This window comes from Hylaeus anthracinus, unplaced genomic scaffold (genome assembly GCF_026225885.1).
Source record: "Hylaeus anthracinus isolate JK02 unplaced genomic scaffold, UHH_iyHylAnth1.0_haploid 12002, whole genome shotgun sequence".
Lineage (NCBI taxonomy): Eukaryota > Metazoa > Arthropoda > Insecta > Hymenoptera > Colletidae > Hylaeus > Hylaeus anthracinus.
Window position 1 is genome coordinate 16,921,252 of NW_026534349.1, and position 22,147 is coordinate 16,943,398.

The following is a 22,147-nucleotide window of genomic DNA, read 5'->3' on the forward strand; positions in this document are numbered from 1 at the left end:
GACCGATCGCGCCTAGGAGACGCATGTACGCGTTGCGGTCGAGCACGAAGGAAGAATACCACCTTCCTCCGTAGGTGTTTGCAAACAATGGCAAGGTATCATCTGCGAGCGATTTCGACATGTGGTTGGAACGACGATCGTAATACGACTCGAGCAGGGTGTGCCGCGAATCAGTGGATACGGTCGGAGAAGAACGTACAAGGAAACAACGAACAACTCTTCGAGGAAAGAGCGTTTGTCGCGTATACTTAACATTCAACGCGTATAAACGAATCTTTCTACAATTTGGAGTTGACGAGGCCCGACCTCGAAGGTGAGAATTTTATTGGAATAATTAGTATCGAAGAAAAACTCCCTATAATAATTTATTCGCGACGCATGCGCGAGACAATGGCTGACGAGAATCCGTGGAAGCGTGTGTAACGCCTGCGTACGATCGAACACTGGTCGTTGACACCTTCTATGACTCTTCGTGATTCATTATGCTATCTACAGTGATAGAATATTTCTTCTCCAATGGTCATTTTTCATTCCATGAGTCTGTCGTCGATCGACAGTCTTGCGTAGGTGCGTCGCAGGGAATGCTTTCCTTATGAAGCTGTTGTTTAAACCTTCTCTGGATGTATTGTTCTGATATCCTTGGAATTGACCAAGTAAATGACTAAGAAATTCACAAGTCCTGGACTTTTGAAATCCGCGGCTTTGGGTTAGGTTTGCGCGCGAATCAAAAAGCTCGTCTCCCCGCCCCGATAAGATAATTCCACGGGTCCGAGGAGTGCCGGCGCAGAGCATCGACTCGACCAGAAAGGGAGAAATCGAGAAAAAGAAGGGACGAAAGTGATCACAATGGGACAACGCTGTAGAAACGCCGGGAGGAAGCAACGAAATCGCGAGGAGGAAGAGAAAGCTGGGCAGAGGTGCAGGCACCGAGTCGGAGAGGAGAGAGGCCTCTTATCCGCCGTTCCTGCCATTTCTCCGTGAACGAAGGAGCACCATAAAAGGAAGACGAAGAGGAACGCCGCGATAACGTATCGAAATATATCGCAAATTTTTCTATAATAAATCTATGAATTTGAGAAGTTTTGGTACGAGTACCAACATTGTAAAGATGGGTACATACAAGTGAAACCTCGATTAAACGCTTTGAGACCGAGCTAGGTTTGATAATTCTCGTGGTGGAACAAATTGAAAGTGTTGTTTATATACGTACTAGACGTTTTAGTTAAGAAGAAAACACTAAATACCAGTATAACAGTAATAATTATTATATGCATAATACATCTTATTATTCTGTGTTGCATTTATTGTATTGTATTCATTAAGTGCATTTATACTTATTGTATTCTATTATTTTATGTATAATAATACTATAAAATTTGCTAGAATAACTATTGGGTTGTCTAGGAAGTCCATGTCGATTTTCGGTAGGTGATACAGCTCTGAATATATCAAAATGGTTGAAAATAAATAACATGTATACATCCCTTAAAAGGGTGGACAAGTAGTGGAACAAAATGGTACCTATGTAACAATTCAAATGTGCTATTGAATTTTTCTTAAAAATTCCCACAAACTTCCTGGGCAACAGGGCAAGTTTAACTGCAAATACAGAATGTATTAACTACTAATATAATCGAGGTTCCACTGTCTATGATAAGGTTGCATAAATTCATACATCTCGTAATCTATAACAAGTGCATGGAAAGCCTGTACAAATTAACGAATTCACTATTACTAATATGCTTCCAATAAATATACGAAAAGTCTGTTAAAACATGGAATCTTTAACCCTTTGCGATCCTATGCGGAGTGAAGCTCGACAAAAATGTACCGGCATCAGGAAATTCGGAGTGCAAAGGTTTAATCTGCCTACTCTAATTCCAATACCCACTGCCCGAGCATTCGAACGTTCGATCGTCTTCGAGTACTCGGCTATAGTTCGCCTATTTGGCAATTCGAGCAAAGAGGAATCGAAGAGGAAGTTCCGAGTCGGAACGCGTTAAACGAAACGACCGAGGGAAGAGGTTGAGTTCCAGGAAATATGAATGGCATGGATAGGGATGCCCGTTACTCCTCTATGGTCGCCTCTTCCTTCGTTCCTCCTTCCTGATCGGTTCACGTTCTATTCTGTTCAGCTCGCGCGCAAACGCCCGTGAATATGTATCGCTCGAGCAAGTTGCACGCGTCTTTGCGCTGCGTGCGCGCCGGCCCACGCAACGCAGACGGAGGCACCCGGCGTCTAGATATATGACACGACAATGAATCAGAACCGGAACCTTCGGCATTCCCGTAGGGCTGTATTCTGCGAGGAACAAGGTCCTGTCTACACAACTGCGAACGCCATGGAAAGCGCCACCGAACCCATTAATTCTTAATAATCGGCGCCATTAACCCATTCACCGCCAGGGAAAAGAGAGGATGTTAAGAAGTCGTGAATTTTGGCGTAGCACTTCGATTATTTACGAAACAGAATTCGTACGGGGTTTAGAGGAATTGGAAACTGTAAAAATTACAAATGCAGATTTCTAATTGAAATCTTACTTTTGTTAAAATAAGATATAGCCCATGTTACTGAGAAACATCGTACCTCTCTATTCCCTAAACAAAATTTAAGAGTCCTGCAGTTCCAGAGATTACGCACTGCATGCAAACAATTTTTCCTCTTTATAATATTAATATAGATAATAGTACAATTACGAACATATTTCACTTTATCACTTTTCACGGTGATCTTCATCTGCGTAAAACATAAACACAGATTTTTATTTATAATTCTTTTGGAATTTGTATATTCCATGCATTTGTTTCGAAGAAACCATCAATCGAAATCAACGATTCCAAGGGATCGAAATAGAAGAGAGTCTCGATATCAAAGATCCATGTCGATAGACGAAGAAATAAGAGCACTATAGCAGGGCTACTACTCACGACTGATAATCCTGATCGAAAGTACGCGAATCGTAGCTCCTGTTGGCGGTTTTCATCGCGTGTAATCGGGACTACTAGGATATAATATAAATAAGCGCGACATGCAGCGCAGCCCGAAGCTGCTGCACACAACGAGCCCCGATTCTAATCCCCTCGCATCGAATTAGAAGCAACGAAGACTTCATTCTCCGTTTCCGGCGTGGACGCGAGAGGAGCAAGCTACGGTGGACGACGGTTGTATCTCGTCAATTAGCGTAATTCGAATTAAGCATGTCCCGCGGTGCGATCGTGGATCGCGATCGAGGTAGCCGTATCGAAGGAGACGGCAGCGGCCCAAGACCAGCCCCCGACTAGATCGGTGCTAATACGCTCTTGGGCAGCCGTACGATCGAGATATCGATCGACTTTATCGGGTCCGAGGCACACCGACTCGGCCGAGCGCGCACCCGCGGCAGAAATCGATGGCATTCATTGCGTAACGAGCCACTTACCGCAAATCAAACTAATAGCCAATAAAGTACACCGTCTAAAATCGTGTTCGCGCGCACTGGCCGCACCTGGATCCATCCCGAGGGACTCTTTAATCGGCTGCCTCGATCGGCCTTCTTAATGGGACAATCACTCGCGAGATCGCTCGTGCAAAATTTACATTCGAATGTTTATTATTTACGTACGGGGGTATCGTATGAAAACGCTTTTCATTGCACAACTTGCGCGATTTTTGGAGGGCATTTTTTCCAATTCAAAGAGTTTAGGCTCACTTTTAGGCCTATTTTATTAACACATACGCAATCGGCAGATATTTTACGTTTCCGAGCGAAAATAATAAAATACTGAAGCTGAACATCGCAAAGGAGGGTATTAAGAAATGCTCATTTTTGGCATCGCCTGGAAATGAAAAATTCGTGCAGGATCTTTTAGAGTGTCTCCCAAGGAACAAAAAATGTCCTTATCACTTTCCCGAGAAACGATGGGAAAGTATGAATGTGATGATAACGGAATTTTACGTATATTTTATATTTCGTCGTCTTCTTCGGATATCGAACTGTCCTCGAAATACTTAACGTCTTTTTATAGGTCATGCGATTACTTCGACATTATATTGATATTTTGTAATGAATTTCAATTCATTAACTTGTTCTAGTGTTAATGGTTTCCGAGCTTTCACTACAGAGAATCGAAAGCCACGATCCGCAAGGAAAATATCACCCGGTTCAAAGTAACTTCATCGAAAGTATCGAAACGTCTTAAAAATGATTAATAAGAATCATGAATTGAAACTAATAAATCTTACTGACTAATATATTAAGGGTAGTAATGGAACAAACTGGAAGTATATAATCATTGCTACATAGGATTAAATGAAAGTTGTCAAAGAAAAGATCAGAGAAAAGAGATATTGTAACTAAAATAATCAGATCTGTTTTCTTTTTTGGCTCTGGGATCTAACTCTTTTTTATATCGCAACCTCTCATCGTCGCGATCAGGAATGTGTTCATGGTGAGGATCAGTACTATCATACAATATTGATTTTAAAAAATACTAGATTGATGTGGAACCAATTAACGCCATTTTACTTCAAACGAAACTGCATTCACGACATTCAAATAGTTTAAAATACTTTGTATATGTACTAATTGATAAAAGTAAAACCGCACTGGAAGTCATACTTACACACTTATGTGGATGCAAAGTCGGAGTACGCGTTGTTGGTTGCTGTTCCCATGTAGCCATGATTATATGGTACTTTGGATTTGCTCGATTTCAAGCTTTAATTCATCTGCCTGTTGAGTTCCTTAATACTTATTTCGAAGACGGTTCGCTATCCGAAGAAGAAGACGATGAAATGTAAAATATACGTAAGTTCCGTTATCATCACATTCATACTTTGAACGTATTTTTGACAACTTCCCCATTGTTTCGCGGGAAAGTGATACCGACATTTTTTGTTCCTTGGGAGACACTCTTAAAAGATCCTACATGAATTTTTCATTTCCAAGCGATGCCAAAAATGGGCATTTCTTAACATCCTCCTTCGTATCGTTAGGGCGAAGATAAAAAGTAAAAAATATGTTTTGAAATATCAATGTTGTGAATATGTAGTGTATAAAATAAAAAGATTTTCATAATTTGTTCGTAACCAGGAACAGAATTTGAAGTGACGTGAATACACGTTAGCGGTCGCGAATGTGTTAACACTAAACCTACGGACGCACATTTCTAACTATGTACTTTCACCGTGATAGGACTAGTCCTAAAGACGCTTCTTTTAATTAAATCCAAACATATTTTACGTGGAACTAAATTGAATAATGCATAAGACAAATGTATATAATTCATATATTGTGTATAAGAATTGAATACATAAGTTTGAAAACGGTCATTTGACCGGTCGTGGTAGGTTTGGTGTTAACGATATTCGAAATGCAATTGGTACATTCGATCTCAGTTCAAGAAGAGCTAACCGATGTCTGTTGTTTCAGAATTTCAAGTTCGCCATTAGGAAGATGAATGGTATCACTTCTAGAGCGATATGACGCCATGACGAAATCAGGCTTAAAAATGAATTTAAAATTTATAGACGATGGATAGTAGTGGGTTTTACAGGATTGAAGTGGAATGATATGATACCACATGTATCCCGAGTATCATTAAAATTCTGAAACAAAGGACACTACTGGAGGTTTGCAAAATTGAAGTCGAAAGTACGATTTGTGATCCGAATGTCTTCGATAAAACCAGGTCTAAACATGAACTTACAATTCGTAAACAAAGGAAACTATTCCCTTTTACGGGATTGATGTCGAATGGTACCACCTTCGCACGATGAAAACGATTCTAAAAAGCAAACTTGAAATTCTTCGATTAAGAAAAAAATCTCCGTTTCACGGTCATTCCCCCCAAAGTTCATCGTTCCCAGTGTTTCCACGATTAGGAACGGGCGTATGGAACTTTCTCCATAAATAATGCACGACTGGTCCAAAGAGTATCGCACGCAACAGTGTATCGATCCACGGGGCGTTTCGGAGGTAATTGCTTGGCATGGCTGCATGTCCGTTAGAAAACGCAATATCGTAGACCGTTCTTTCGTTACAGAAGAATCAGATAGGATCTCTCTCCCCTGGGTTGTGCTCCCATAATTCAATTCTCCAGTCTCCCACAGCTTTCGTGCGAAACTCCGCGCCTCGTAATCGCGTTGCATTTTCTTTCATGCGCCTCGCGGATACATAATACAAGAGTGCGCGCGCACGCAGTCATCTCGCGGAACGGAAACAGCGAAAGGGAAAGAAGAAACGCGAAAGAATCGATCGAATATCGCGGCAATTACATGCACGCTCGGATCGATCGCGTGCGATCGATCGAGAGTTCCCCGGGTAGCCTTCGAAGTTCATTGTTTGGGATCGAGGGAGAGATGGCGCCTGGATTAAAGTTTACTTCTTGATCGCATGTTTATGAGATCAACGAGGTTTTCACGATTCGAAAAAACGGTAAAACACTTCCCCATTTGCAATTGTTTGATTAAATGTAAACTTCGAGGATCTCAAAGGCTCATTTTCAAGGGGAAAACATCACTAATTCATCGATCATACAAATTTAACTTGCATACCACTTGTATCTCGAATATCCTTCATGAAAACAGTCCTAAAAGTGAACCTAAAATTCTAAAACAAAGGACACTACTGCTGGATGTTACAAAATTGAAGTCGAATGGTACGATTGTGTTTAATCATGAGCAAATGACTCTTCTGACGATCAGTCTTCGATGATGATGGAAAATATTGATTCTTGGACAAAAATCGCTACCCTTCCTCGATATAACATCGCTAGAGAATCAGCTTGGTGATGTTATACCGAGGTACCACTACACTCATCTATAAATATATATATTTTTTATATATTCTGCGTATGTTCTACACGCCTGAGTATCGAATGTCCTAAACCAATCAATAATTGGTTCATTGTTACGCTAGTTTCGCATGAGTGAAGAGAGCAACAACTGTTACGAAAAAATTGAAAAACGAGGACGCTTGCGACAAAGTTACCGGGTTGTACACGGTTAATGTAGTGAAAACGAGGTCTTAACGACCTCGACATTAAGTCGGTCCCGTCGTGTCTTCTTCCCTCCTCCCGCGTCCCTTGTTCTAGCATGATTGTCGGTGGTGTCAAAGATCCTCGACCCGGTGAAGGGAAGGGTTCGGGTTAAATGGAGAATTAGCGTCGTGTCATGGAGAGAAGCAGCTGAAAACAAGGTAGTCAGCCACGGGAGAACTGGTTGAGAGAAATCGTTGTTGCCCTATTCGCTATCGCGACTCCATTGACCCATTTACCCGTCCTTCAGAGGATCTTCCACTTTAGAACTTTACGAACATCGATCTCCGTTACGTTTCACTTAAAGTTTCAGACTTGAAATTCTTGTTCGATAAAAATTAATTCCGACTAGGAAGGCACCTGCCTCTAAACTAAATACGACCGCGAGGTGTTGAACATGTCTGTCGATTTACATATTTTTTTCCCCCAAGTGCTCTGCATGCTTTTAAGAAGAGAATAACGAAACATTGAAAATATGGATACGGCCGACTGTGTGTTGAGAAGAAGGCAAACGAAAAGGTGTAATAAAGTAAAAGGAACATTTCGTTTCCTTTCTGCTGTTCCAGCCTGTGGCCAATCGCTTATTTTCCATTTCGAGGCGGTCGTTGTTCGACTAACGATAAAACGATGCGCGCAAAAACTCGGTCTAGCGGCCAGATCGCGTGTCTCGAGCGTGTCGATGCGAAATCGCCGATTCGAGCCCGAGAATCGTCGGGATAATTGACAATTATACGCCGTGGATCGTTCTTCCGTCGAAGGTTCAGTCGGTCATAAGTGTAGTTGACTCTCGTAAAAGGCGGTCTCAATTAATGAGAATTGCGCTCTTGCACGAAATTAATGCCTCGCCTCCGCGGTCTCTTCTATTTCTCCGATTCGCTCGGCCCTGCTAGCGTTTAATCGGCGACGAGATAAAACATTCCTCGTCGAGGGAACTTTCAAATCTACGTGTATATCTTAATCGACGTTTCGCGTGTTGTTCAGCTTGCTATTAATAATTGATTGGCAAATTTTTTTTTGCAGCGTGGCCAAACGATACAAATTTAAATCATTGAAAGATGTAAGCTAATATCAAGGAGATGTACAGTGGGTGTAGAAAGTATTCCTACACCGATCAATTTCCAAAAAACTGTGTAAAATTGTAATTTATTAACTTATTTTTTATAAACAATGACATTCTACATATTCTCGGAAATCTGTAGAATAGATAGATTACAAAAAAATATAGTTATTTATGTAAGTTACGAAATTAACAAGAGAAAAACAATTAATCGATAGAAATATTGAAGCAATAAGTATTCGCACACTGTTTCATTTTTAAAACTTGATTAAAAAAGAAAAGAAATTTACATTAATTTATAAGTATATAATACTTACTTTGTGGGATTTCCTTTTGATTTTATGATTATTGTAACTTTCCTCAGCATTAAATTAACTAAATTATTATTTATTCGAAGTGGGATCTTCTTCAATTCCTCTATTAAGGCCATTTTTAAAAGTACTTTACTAGAAATTTGATGTCTTCTAATTCGTACGGAGCAATAAATTAATGTGTTTACGTTACAAACTCTACTGTAAATCGTTCGTCATAAGAATCGTACAAATATTTATTGCTTCTATACTTTTACCCACTTATCGCATTTTTTTGTTAATTTCACAAATTATAATAACTAGTAAATGTTGTTTGGTCTATATCTATTTTAGAGACTTCCGAGAATATGTAAAATATCATTGATTATAAAGAAAAGGTAGTTAAGAAACTACAATTTCACACAAAAGTTTTTTGGGAAATTGATCGGTGTACGAATACATTCTACACCCACTGTACGTATTTATTTTTGACAAGGATTAAAAGCTTTACCGAACGTTGAAACTACCGAGGTCAGCGCATAGCTGTTACATGTACAATTATATATTTGTAATTAGAGGGAAGAGGAACAAACTAACTTGGCAATCGAATTAATTTTGACATAATAATTGGAGCTCGGATACCTCGGATTCGCCAAAACCCGTACTTCAGCTGCGGTCAATCACAATTGAAGTCCTTGAGGGTTGCAATTCTAATTTTCATCTAACACTAAAATTACTGAACCAATCATTAAAAAACTGAAGGTGACACTAATATTTCAATAAAAAAGTAAGGTAATGAAAAACAGATTACAGCACTGTATGTCCCCGTAGATACCATGCAACTTTTGTTTGAAACATTTTGTCGTATAACAAATACCTTACGATTTATTTGAGGTCGTCATGTTATAAGACTCACCCTGTATATCTAATTTTTGTATCAAATTACTCAGTTATTGCCTTTTAACAAGTACTTCTAAATTCCCCCAGCACATCGCTAGTTCCTGTATTAATGAGTAACGGATCATTTTTTATTTTTGAAATTTTTTTTTTCTTTTCCGACCGTTATCCGCGAAGTAGAGAGCGGAAGGAGCGCTTCATAGGTCGTAATCACCTTCAATACGCCTAATTATTTCTGGCTAATGTTGTGCAAAATGTTTAGTCGGATCCCAGCTCGTGGTCCGGCGTTTATCGTTCGTCGCGCTCCCGTAATCGCATCGCGGGACCATTGTTTCGTTACTAGGAAATGTAAAAGTGAACGTAGCAGCGGTTTCGCGCCGTAGATTTCGATCGGGTTGCGAACACGTCCTGCGCGTGCTCCGCGCGCCGCTTGGACATTTGTACGTGCATTATCTCCAGCGTCCAGCGATCACGATTAAATCATCGCTGGTGGAAAGTGTCCGATCTGGTTGCGTTCCTCGTCGGGGGGAGAGGGGGCGCACAATGGGCCTTCCACTCGAGCAATTTAACCGAGCACAATTCATAATTCACGTTCGTTAAAAAATTTGTTCAACGCCCGTTACGTAGTGGCTCGACCAGAAGTGGTTTAACGCGTTGACTACTGGACGAATATTCATGAAAATTTCTGTTGAAATTAAGTATTATTTTGACCATCACAGACTATATAATCAAATATTTATCGTGGTATTTATTTTTGTAATTCTATAAACATTCAAAAATTTTATTTAGATTTATTTGATTTGATGCTTTATTTACAAAATTGATTATTTTAGTTCTTCAGTGAAAAGCACTGTCACTCATGTACGGCGATCAACGTGTTAAATGGCAAGCTAAAGATTCGATTGAAGTAGAATTTCTTTTAGAATTATTTAGTCTTTGGAAATTGATCGCAGTTAGCATCTGTAATCGTGAAATATAATGGTTGGCGGAACGAAAGCCAACAGGTCGAGAACGAGAGTCTATTCCAAATGAAAGTTAGAAGTCAAAGGGCCGTCGAGTAATGTCGCGTAATGACTGAACGCGAGACCGACTGACCGACTGTCCGTGGAATCCCATTTCAACGGGGGAAAAAAAGAGAAAACGCTGTTTTATCAAACGTACTAAATCTTACTGTAATTGGGACAGAGCGGTGTTCCAACGCTTGAAGGCAAGCGTGCCAAGCGTTTTCGTGATCTAAGTTCAGCGAATTTTCAAAGCTCAGAAGAAACGGAAAAGTAACAGTTTCAGTGGAGGAAGTGGTAGAAAAACGGACTACCACGTTTTGGTTGATACCTGCTGGTGCACTTATTCACACGAAATGGATGATTTTATTCTTTTTTACTTTTAAAAACCATCCTGAATCATTAGACCACTTCCTCCATATAAACAAACGCTCCTTGCTATACACGATTTAACATTTTAAGTATAATCAATTAATATCTATTTAATAAATATTATTATCATATATGACAATAGTCGAGGACAATGAATTATTTCGAATAATTGGATCGCACCGAGCGGACTCATCACGCTTCCTCGACTGGCGCGGAGTCTAACGAGTTAACCGCGAAGGGAATTAGAGTCGAAGAAAGAAAATTGCCACGAATTTAATGACGATCATTACCACGGTTACACGTTTCCCTGGATAGTTAGGAATTCCGGTGCGGGAAGCTGTACAGCTTGTCATTGCAAACGCTCTCTCTTCGCAGATACTAACTGGACAAAACTATTTCTTACGTTAGAATATACACGGCAAGTCCAGAGTATCAATTCCAAGATGCACGAATGAAGGAATGTTAGAATATAAAATACATGAAGATGTAAAACGGGTTTGAAAACCTTAGCAAATGTATCAATCATGTAACCAGGTCACAAAATTGTAATTGGTTCTCGGTGATCTTGTAACAATCGGTTGAAGATAGATCCACAGGATCTGCACACCCTTAAGAAACATTTAACCATCTAAGACGAAGAGAAACAACAGAAGAAGCGTGCGAACGACGTCTAGCGTGTAAACTCGCGCGTACCGATTTCCGAACAGAAGCTTTAAGGGCGCATCCAATGGATGGTTGCAACTGTTGGAATTATCTCACGTGGTATCGTCCAGGATCTCGAGGCTGACAAACGGCAGCGGTTAATTGCGGCGGAAAAAAGGCTGGCTAATTAGGATAACAATCAAACGCGTCAAAACTTCCTGCTGGCGCGTCCCGTGGTTCTCTGTCGTAATTAATTCTTTTTCTCCCCTTAGGCGTCTCCCCGCGATTTACATCCCGGCGATCTATTCCCAGCTGGAGGATCTAGCGTCTTCTAGGAAGGATCAAGGACAGGTGGAACGAGCGATCGAAAGAATGTCACGGTCGAAACGCTTTAGGGACCACCTCACGGCTTTTTTGCAATCAACAAGACTTGTTTTTCTGCGAAATGACTGGGACGTCGTAATTCCTCCGCGAAGGGTTGCAAAAAGAGAACGTAGGCATAGGAGAACCCGAGAACAGGACTCTCTCGTAAAGAAACGAACGGATAGCGGGAACACCCCCGTCGCGAATTTTCATATACGCAATCAGGATCTTTTCTAGACGGCTCTTTAGAATTCGGACAATGGCGGAACTCCTGCGGCGGATTTTAGAGAAATAAGAGTAAAGAGTCGCGTGGGATCTAGGATCCTCAAACGGGATACCATAATTGTGGGCAATTACAATCGAATTACACCGTGAATCATCGTTAGTGAGTATTTTAGTTGCATTCGGAGTCAATTATAATGTTATTCGCCATTTAGGGTATCATTCTATATTAATTGCAATATAATTGAATCAGAATGACGATTTAAGAGGTAACACAAGGTGGAAGTAACTATTATATGTGAAGGTTTCAAATATAAGAATGTATTTATCAGTGATGGATACGTTATTGTTCATTAACTCGTAATATCTGAAGAGGGATTTCAATCATATTGGAAGTCAATCTGATTCATGATGTGTCAGTGTAATTAAATTACGTATTAAAATTATAATCGATTATACTGGGTTGTCCAGAAAGTACACGCTAATATTTAAGAAATATTCAAAGGCACATTTGAATTTTGATACATATTTATTGAATTACATACAGTCAGTCCCACAAGTATTCGTACCATCTATGTCTGTTGAAGAAATTTGTTTAAATTAAATGGTAGGTTTGATGTTTCCAAGTGTATATTTGTATAAATCTGTTGATGTATATATACATAAATATATATATGTATAAGATTATTCATATACATACTTATAATGAAAAATTCATTTGGTAACATGAAAACTATTCTTTAATTTAGTCAAACTGCTTTAATACACACAGAGGGTACGAATATTTATGGGACCGAATAGTAGGTACCATTCTTTTTTTCCACAACTAGTCCACCCTTTTGAGGGATGTATACATGTTATTTTTTTTCAACCATTCCGATACATTCAGACATGTACCACCTACCAAAAATCGACATGGACATTCCAGACAACCCGATAATATGATAATTACGGTGTAACTCGATTGTCACAACTGTGAGTGGTACATAGTGATAGAAGGGAAATGTTTTGTAATCCCATCAAGTAAAGATACACACCAAAATATAATTATTGACAAATTCCTCCGTAAATGTTGTCGTTTTCGACCGTTCTCTGTCGCACGAGAACTCGCTCGTTGGCGAACTAACGTTCCTCGGCCATGGAGGAATGAAACCGAGGCTTGATTCAGAGTTTCGGAATGCGCGCGGGCCGCGGGAAGCCCTCGGGCCAATGGGCTTCCACGTAAAAGTGACTTTCCAACCGACAGCGGAATTTTGATCGCTCCAACAAGCCGTCCATGGCGCCTCCTTCTAGGATACAAAGTTGCTCGCGTGGATCGACAAATGGTTAACAAAACGAAGGGTAAAAGAAAAATTGTTTCACGCAAAACGATCTTGACTATACTCATGAAAAAATAAATTACGTACAGTCTAGAATTATGAATAAATATGTGTGCGATACGTCATCAAAGAATTACTTATGGATTCCAAAGAAAAATATAAAGGAATGCCTGGAAATTTACGGCTCAGACTGTATTCTAAAAGAAAACGACCTCGTATCACATATTACAAAAATATAACGCATCAAATTTGGATTTCGAGACATTAATATACCCCTGCATTCCTGTTTGCACATCTTGCAAGGTGTGGCTGAGAAAAAGGGGTTAAAAGAAAACAAGTAAAGGTTCAAGTGGTCGGTGAAGCTTACTCGAGCATCTAGAAGGAAACGAGGAAAGGTTCGCGGGCCGGTGTCCAGGATATTCGGCTACCACGGTCCATCGCCTCCGATCGTCCGAGTTATCTGATCGAGGGAACGATCGGCGGCAGGATTTCCTCGTGTCTCGCGCACCAGAGGGGAGGGGAGTCGAAAGATCCGAGGCTCGGTGCACCGCGATTTAACTAGATGCACCGGCAGATCGCTATCTTGCGAGCAGTTGCAACAGCTATGCTCAACAACGCCGCTGGAACCTCTCTCTTTCGACTGGCAACGGCCTCGAGGGAGGGCGAGGAGGGGTCGTTAAGGGCTGCGTACGTCGGGAAGTTTCGCAGCGCTAACGCGTTCGACGAGATCCATCTCCATCCTCCTCTCGCGAAATTAATGGCGCCTCGCGTACCCTCGCGAACGAATAAGAAAGAAACGCGAAAAAGAAGAGGGGAAAAAAAAAGAAAAATATGGCGAACGGAGATCGCGCGAGTCGACGAAGGTTAGCCATACGGCCGCGAGAGGGAAGAAAAGGACACGGACGAAAGTCCTGTCGTCGTTAAGAGTTAAGAGTCGCTCGAATTACGAACATTTGGCGATGTCCGCTTTTACCGGGGCCCGGCTTAATGTCGACCGTCGCACACGCGGAACGTGCTCGCCTGTGTGCGCCGAAGAAACGTACGAAAGCATCTTGGGTGGGTCGACGGTCAAATACCGAGTCGTTAAAGCCGTGCAATTTCGTCGAATTACGAATCGCGCCGCTCCGCCGAGATGACGAAACTTAATGGCCACGGTTGCTCTGCTACGCAGCGTTTCGCCCTGTTGTACGTATGTTGGCTACGTTACCCACGGATTTCGCGTCCCGATGCTCAGACTCGCGGAGAGAGTACAATTTGCGCGAATTATGAACACGTTGTTCGACGGCACGTTGCACCGCGTTCGGTGAAAGCTGCTGATTTTACGATGTTACTCCGCTGCCATATCCTTACCGCGCTTTTTGATCACGAGGAAGCCGCGCCGATAGACAATTTTTCACCGCGAAAAATCTCTACTTCGTTTCGTACAGTTACCGCTGCATTGGAGTAGCAGATATCGAATACAAACACGGAGAAGCGATCTTTCCGTGACGTGAATGGTTACGTCAATGTATAATCGTTCACCGTTATCTATAGCTATATCTAAATCTATATAGCTATAACTTCGTTCTGTAACAAAAACTCGGATCTATATTTAACCTCCGGCGGATAAAATGTTGGCTATCTCGAATTCGTTATCTTGGAGTTTGTACGAGACTAGACTTGAGTACTTTATGTAACTAAATTTTCTAGAAATCTACATAGATTCGTGAAATGTTATCTACACGTTTCTGTTAAAGGGTACCTAATAAGGATGTTTAGTAATTATACTTTAGATTTGGTTCTGTACACGTATACACCCCCGGTCAGAAGTACGTGGACATTTCCTTAATAGAAATAAATATCTAATCAAAGTTACGAATCTATTAATATCAATTATATCATTTATCTTTCGATATGTTTATGTTGTATTAGCCAATATATATTTTATTAATAGTTTTGTCTAATATCGCATTAGTAATGATAAAAACTATAGAGATAACTAGATAATGTTAAAATTTCTTTTACCAAACTTGGATACTATTAATTTCATCATTGCATCTGAAGTAATATCATTCCATTTATTTTGTAATATTTCGCCATAAATGTGTTTGATATATTGAACATTCTTTCTGAACTTTTCCATCTAAACGGTCCCATAGTTCTATCAAATTAAATATGGCACTGAAAAACATTAAATATTATTAAATGTGTTAAATACACATCCAATATAGAATTTAGTAACAAAAGTTGTATAGCAATAATTTACGGTGTATATTAATTATTCATTGAAGGTAGTTACTGTCCACATATTTATGACCCGTTTCTGCAGGAGACCGTTAGAAAATGATCGATGCGACACGTCAATCACGAAACAAATTAAAAATACGGAAAAAAGCACAAGTCGGTTACTCTGATTAGTTTCGCATCCAAAGCTTCTAAATCGTATAGCCTGCGATAAAAGAACCAGTTGAACGCGTCCCTTCTAGATTGCGTTGGAAACACAGCAACGGGTTCTGAGCGATACGAGGCTAGCGCCGAAAGAAAACACTCGTTTTTGCGAGCGAGCTAATAACACAAGATTTCGATGGAACGTTATGCCAGTCGAGGTTCAAACTATTTCAAAATCAAGTAAAGACGACGGGGAGTGATTAGGAGTCGCGCGACCGCTCGGTGGTTTTTGCTATCAGTTCTAAGAATCGACGTACCCAAGAATTTCGTATCGCGACTGAAAGTTTGGAGCGTAATACGTCAGAAATTTTGTTGACTATTTACGAAACTTTTCGGAGAATTCGACCCGTGGAATGTTGTTGGCATGCATTTAATAACTATCGATTCTTAACATTAAAATTACGTAGGTTGTATTAGCTGTAGAAATTCATCTTGTGTCTTCACATTCAATCGTTTATAATTACAGTTGGATTAAAATTGTATGTATCAACCTTCGTAGTATTGAAGCGCATAGTAATGATTACCTATGTGCTCTCTTGGAATTTGTGGACGAGGAACCATTAAAAATTGTATATTTTCTATTTGTAATTAAATCGTCAGCTGACGCTTAAAGGTACAGAATTTATTTCTACACCTAATACATCACATATACAGCCATACTTTTGTAATTATAAGGACGAGGAGCCAACTAATTTATGAATAAAATTAATTCTCTATCGTAATAGTACTCCTAAAAAGTCGGAGTAAAATTATTTTTAATATTTGAGTGACTTTAAGAAAAAGTTTGAAGTACTACATGAGTCAAATAGATTAGCTGGGTAGTTTTAGACGTTTTAGTGTTAAGGAGTCATTTTGAGATCTATTATGCATTACAGAGAATAGAAAAAAACGTATGATTCGCTCGCTAATTTTTCTTTTAATTTTCATGTAGACAAGAATTTTGCCCATCGTTGCCCTTAATCGTGCGCGCTACATAACCATGCGTGTGGATTACACGAAACTCGCGAGCGCGGCAGTAAAAACATCAACATCGGTCTAAAAACTGGTATTACGTAGTGATGCAATTATGTAATCAGGTTGCGGCACGTATGTACAGCGTGACGTTTAATCGCGTTTAATTAAAATCAATCGAGGGAACAGGTACTGCTGGCCGCATTGCCGCTGTAATTTCCTACTAATTACTTCCTATCGTACCTAATGTCTCAAAATTCCGTTACTTTCTCCGAGATCGCCAGATTCTGCGTTAATATCGACTCGAAAAACCGAAAATCCGATTCCCAATTGAAGTAACCGTACCGTCGATTAAAACGGAGACGGATGGTTTAAAGATTACGTCGAACGCCATATACGCTTGCCGCGTGTTTACTACCATTCTCGAAACCAGTGGCTTTAAATTCAAATTCTTGCAGGTTACTCTACTAGAACCTCCGATCGTAAGGTAATTGACACAAGAAACAGCTCGTGCACAGCTATCGTCAATTGATAAACTGTACAGACTCGTCTAAACGCGACCGTATAGAATCTTAATGTCCACGAAGTCGTGGTTTATTCAATGATAAAGGGATTAAGGCTATTAGGGCCACCTTTCTCAATTCTTTCGAGCGAAAAATGTGCCTTAGACTCGAGAATGGTAAATCACCTTCAGTAAATTGGAGTACTGTAACGACGAGAATAAACAGATCCTATTATCTGGGACTGACGTCCTCGAACCAATTGACTCCAACTCACCTCTTTCATCCCGTCGAGCCTGCCAAGACTTTTGGTGCCTCGAAGCGGCGGAAATGCGTTGTCGTGCCATCCCGCGTTGCACATCTGCATCTGCTCCGACTGCACGTTCAGGGCACGCGCTCTGCTCTTGCTCTTGCGTTTGTCTAACAAATGCTTGGCTCTGGACTTCCTGACAGGCGCTGCTTGATCGTCCTCCGGGTCGCTCTGCACCTCCCAGCGCGACGGTGACTTGAAGCGACGTCGTGGGCTCGTCGGCGAGGTCACCGGCGAGGTAAGCCTCTGAACGAGGGTCCCGAACATGGTCATCATTCGACCTGGTTTACCACCGCGAACGAACGATACTTCACTCCGACTTTGACATCGTGTCTCATACTTCGCGCACGTCTTTCATGCCAACTCGGTTACTTATCGTGTTCCAACGTCACACTGTCACTCGAACCTCGACGCGAAATCCACAGGTGTTTTCACGGAACGAGTCGCCACGCGGTGCACACCATCGAGTACACACTTGAGGAACTGCACTGTTCCGCCGAGTAGGGAACCAGCAAACAGTTGCAGAAATCTGTCTCACTCGGGATTTGAACGCGGCGTTATCGTCGACAAGTTAGAAAAATCGGCCACTCGTTTACTGCGTCGCAGATAACGTTCTAGTATGGCCAGCCTGCGTACGATTCTCCTCGTGTGTCGAGCTCGTTTTCTCGCGCATACGAGCGATCGCGAAAATACCGTTTGCGGGTCGGTTCGCGGCACGTCTCGCCGATCGAGCGGAGAAAAGCAGTGGCCTACGGAAAGCTACGTGTCAGAGGACCCCGGATCGACTCGAACCAGGTACAGGTATTTGCCTTCGAGCGTGCAGCGCTCTCTCGCAAACACGCTGACTACGGGCGTTTAATAAAGCGGTAGTTTACATGCTCCGTTTTCGCGACCGCCGAGTTCGGGTTTCTGCTTGATCGCGAGCTCGTTCGCGGTCGCGGAGTACCGGCTCTCGATGGATGAATGCGACGCGATGAAACGCCACCGTCTCGTTTTTAAATGAGACAACAAATACGAGAGACGTCCGACGAGCGTGAACGCGACGGGAACGCAAACGACACGAGCTCCGATCGCTGGCTACGTGCGGAATCGAACTGGTCGCGCGGAGACTGCGTCCGCCAACCGGTTGGCCTCGCTCCTACGAAAATGCCCGAGTACGGACGGACTCGTACGAGGTGAATCGGAGTTTCACGATCAACGACGAGCACACGCGAGTCCAAGTCACCGGTTACTATGGCGATCGGACCGTATTCCCCTTTGGGTCTTATACGTCGTGTTCGTGTAAGAGGGGAACGACTTTGGGCCTTTGGGTCCAACGTCGTTCCCCTCTTGGGAAACCGAGCGAATCAGCGAGGACAAGCGCTGTCGATACACTTTCTGCCATCGTATCTTCTTTAGTTTCGACTCGTTTTATTGAATTTTAGATACGGTTCAACTGTCGAGTCGTTTCACAAACAAGGCTGTCTCTTGTTTAGCGAGCATACGCGAAGTTCGCGAGGAAACTATTTATGAATGGGAGCTTACAGTGGTGAATTATCGGAGCAATTTAAATAAAATATATAGTGGAGGCAAAATTGTGAATTTTTCTGTGTTGGAATGGCATTCGAATAGTTTGTGTATCGATGGAATATGTGGACATTCGTAGTACAGTATACATAGTATGAAAACTTCTGATCTTCTATAACTGTTTATAATCGCACGATTGAGAATGAAATAAATTGCAGCTTAAGGGGTTAGTCGTAGTCAGGAAAAGGAAAAACGACATTTCTTTGTAATTTTTTTTTAGTTATTAAGTAATAAATTGCAGAAGTAACAATTCAGTATATTATAAAGCATGTTTTAAAGAACTAAAAAACATTTTTTGTTTTAAGAAACGTATAATTTATATCGTCATAACAGCCGATGACGTAGACGATGATTTAAAAACATAGGTTTGCGGTGAGTAAGATTTCTCTACACTGGTTTACCTGAAAACAAAAACAAAGGTAGATTTCGAAAATAAAAACGAAGGAATTTGGAAAAAATTAATTTAAAACAAAATGGCGTACATTTGTCGTTGATTTTCAATTTTTTCACTAAAATTAAGCGATTCAATACAGGATAAAAAAGAAAGTATACAAGAAAATAAAAAATCTTTCAATCAGGGATCCGTTAGTCTAATATATTTTCTAAATCTACCTTTAGTTTTGTTTTCAGGTGCACCAGTTTCAAGAAATCTTGCTCACCGCAAACCAAGTGACCACCCACGCCATCGCCTGTTATGACGAAATGAATTAACCTTTTTTTAAAACAAAAATTCTTTTATAGTTCTTTAAGACATACTTTGTAATATATTTACATTTCATTAATAAAAATTATTATTTAATACCTTAAAAAAAATACACAAGAAAGTGTCCATTTTCATTCTTCTGACTGCGACAAACCCCTTAAACTAATATTTTACCAAGTTTATGAAACCATTTTTTGAATCCCTCTACAGCCCTGTCTAAAAAAGAAACAGCACCTTTCTTTTCAACTATCATCGAATCGTGTAAGAATCACCGAATTATACGAAGGAATAATCGTCGATTCCGCCGATCGATTTCCCTGAATTACCGAAGTCCCCTGTATCGGATGCAGCGCGTTGGATGCACCGCAGGGTGCATCGTACTCTATTTGCAGTCGGCGGAACGTGTCCCGTCGTAACGGTCTTCGCCACGATAAAAGCAATTGATAATGCCTGACCCCGGAATGAATTCCTGTTTCTAGGCGTCAACTGGCTAATTAATGGCACGATGACTGGTTCTCGGTTGCTTCTCGGTGATATTCTCGCATGTCGGACACGATAAGTGGGGAGTAGTCGTGCGGAACACCGAGAGAAGGTGCCGGAGCATCGTGAAGCGGAAGGTTCTAGGAAGCTCGGGTAAAAACGCGAGAGGCGAAAAGTGGGCGTTGGGCAAAAAGTCTGATGGAAGGAAGACATCGAGTTAAGAACGTGCGGGTACCCGAAATTTAAAAATATTCGACGATAGTTCGACGATTAAAATAGGAGAAAGTTGAGACAAATTATTCCTGAAAGTGAAATTGAGTATTTTATTTACTATTGTTTCTTTCGTGTGTCTTGCGTAATTAGAAATTAATGAACCGAGCTTCGATGCATAACGAATATCGTCGTTTGTATCTTTAATTAATGTGACTGTTGTTGAATCTAATTAAGAGGCGCGCTGCAATAAGGAGGCAGCTCAATTTTTTCAAATTTTCCTCCTTATTGCACCATCGTGATCATGTTCTAATCTCAAAACCATAAAAAAAAAATGGACCTACCTCCTTATTGCAGCACACCCCTCAATTAAGAAATACATATTTACACGTAGTGTGTCTTATAAATGATTGACTTGTACGATGTAATCCCAATTCTACCTTACTCAAACTTTTCCTATCTTTCGAGCACCCGCACACCACGACACCGAACGAGCGAACCTTAAACAGGGTGGCAGAGGTTAATTGCCCTGGGCAAACTCGAGACGATTTTCGTCCAGCTTCCGCGCGTTCGATCTTTCCCTGGTGATTGACGATCAATTCGCGATCCTCGTTTCCAAGGACGTCGAGCCACGAACACTCAGCAACGAACCGACGTTCCACATTACTCGGACGATATCGTTAGTCGCGGGAACTCGTCAAAACTTCAATTATTCCGGTGGCTATATACGGTCGAACGAGCCGCTTGATTAATCGTGTTGAGAACCCACTTTGCAATTATTACGCAGACACGTAATTAGTGCAAATCGTTCGTTACCCGTCCTATTCTTCCTCCGTGTGTCCCTCTTGTCCCTTCTTCTCGCGGAGCCTCCGTGAGAGTCTGAATTATGCGAGCGAGATTGCGATTCGTTCTGTAAGGACTGCGTGATCCACGGCGCGCGGCGGAACGAAGAAAATCGGCCGCGGAGAGATGAGATTGGAAGAATGCAAGAAAGTGAGAACGAAAATATTGTCCGAGTTTTCTGGACACGTAGGAATCTCTCTGGGGATCACGCTCTCGCTACGGGAGGAGGCTTAAATTTCAAGACCGCGACAGGTGCAGAGGCTAAATAAATTCCGGCTATCGCGAAATCGCGTCGGTCGCGGTTGTATTTTTCACGCGTTCTTTCCTCGCTCCTGTAGCCTCCGATTTACATCTGTAACTCGCGGACCAACCATACGAGTTCTTTTCTACTGGCGAATCGTTCGAGATACCACGATTTCTACCCAATTTTTAACACTTTCGCGCGTTTCACGTTTCCAATTTGGGTTCGTTCTGTACAAAGCTGCTCCATATCTTCTCAATTACCTATCAAAAGTTGACGTTTTCGGTCCACCTGAATGGTTAGTCCGTGGACGGGCTAATATAAGATGATATAAGATATAGTCGATTCTAGGATCGCGACGAAAGTTGCGATATTAGCATTGGACTACGCCTTGAAGCTTATTTTTATCCGAGCGGATAGGCGAAGAGAACGGTCCACACCAACGCAGAAGCAAAAATCCCCAAGAAATGTACCGTGACCGATTCCGAGACTGGCTTCGGAAGCGATTTATCGATCGATACGCGACTTCCCTTCCGGTGCCCGATTCTGGACTGTTCGCGTCGCATGGTGATCGGTAATAACACTTGAATTGAACTAGGTGGAAGAATATGAGACCAGTTTTTGTTTGTTTAAGGGGTTAGTCGAAGTCAGGAAGAGGAAAAACGACATTTCTTTCTGATTATTTTTTAGTTATTAAATAATAATTTGCATAAGTAACAATTCAGTATATTATAAA

The 22,147-nt window shown here is 41.3% G+C and overlaps 1 protein-coding gene across 3 annotated transcripts in view; it reads right to left on the minus strand.

Annotated features, from left to right (window-relative positions):
• LOC128892318 (rho GTPase-activating protein 20-like) overlaps positions 1–22,147 on the minus strand; it is a 223,089-nt gene that overhangs the window by 118,973 nt on the left and 81,969 nt on the right. The window contains exon 1 of one of the 3 annotated variants that reach the window (XM_054152664.1): positions 17,336–18,458. The exons of the other annotated variants lie outside the window; for them this stretch is intronic. Coding sequence (XP_054008639.1) covers positions 17,336–17,644 — 309 coding nt within the window. The 5' untranslated portion in view covers positions 17,645–18,458. Of the gene's footprint in view, positions 1–17,335; positions 18,459–22,147 lie in introns of those variants that run through there. 3 annotated transcript variants of the gene reach the window in all.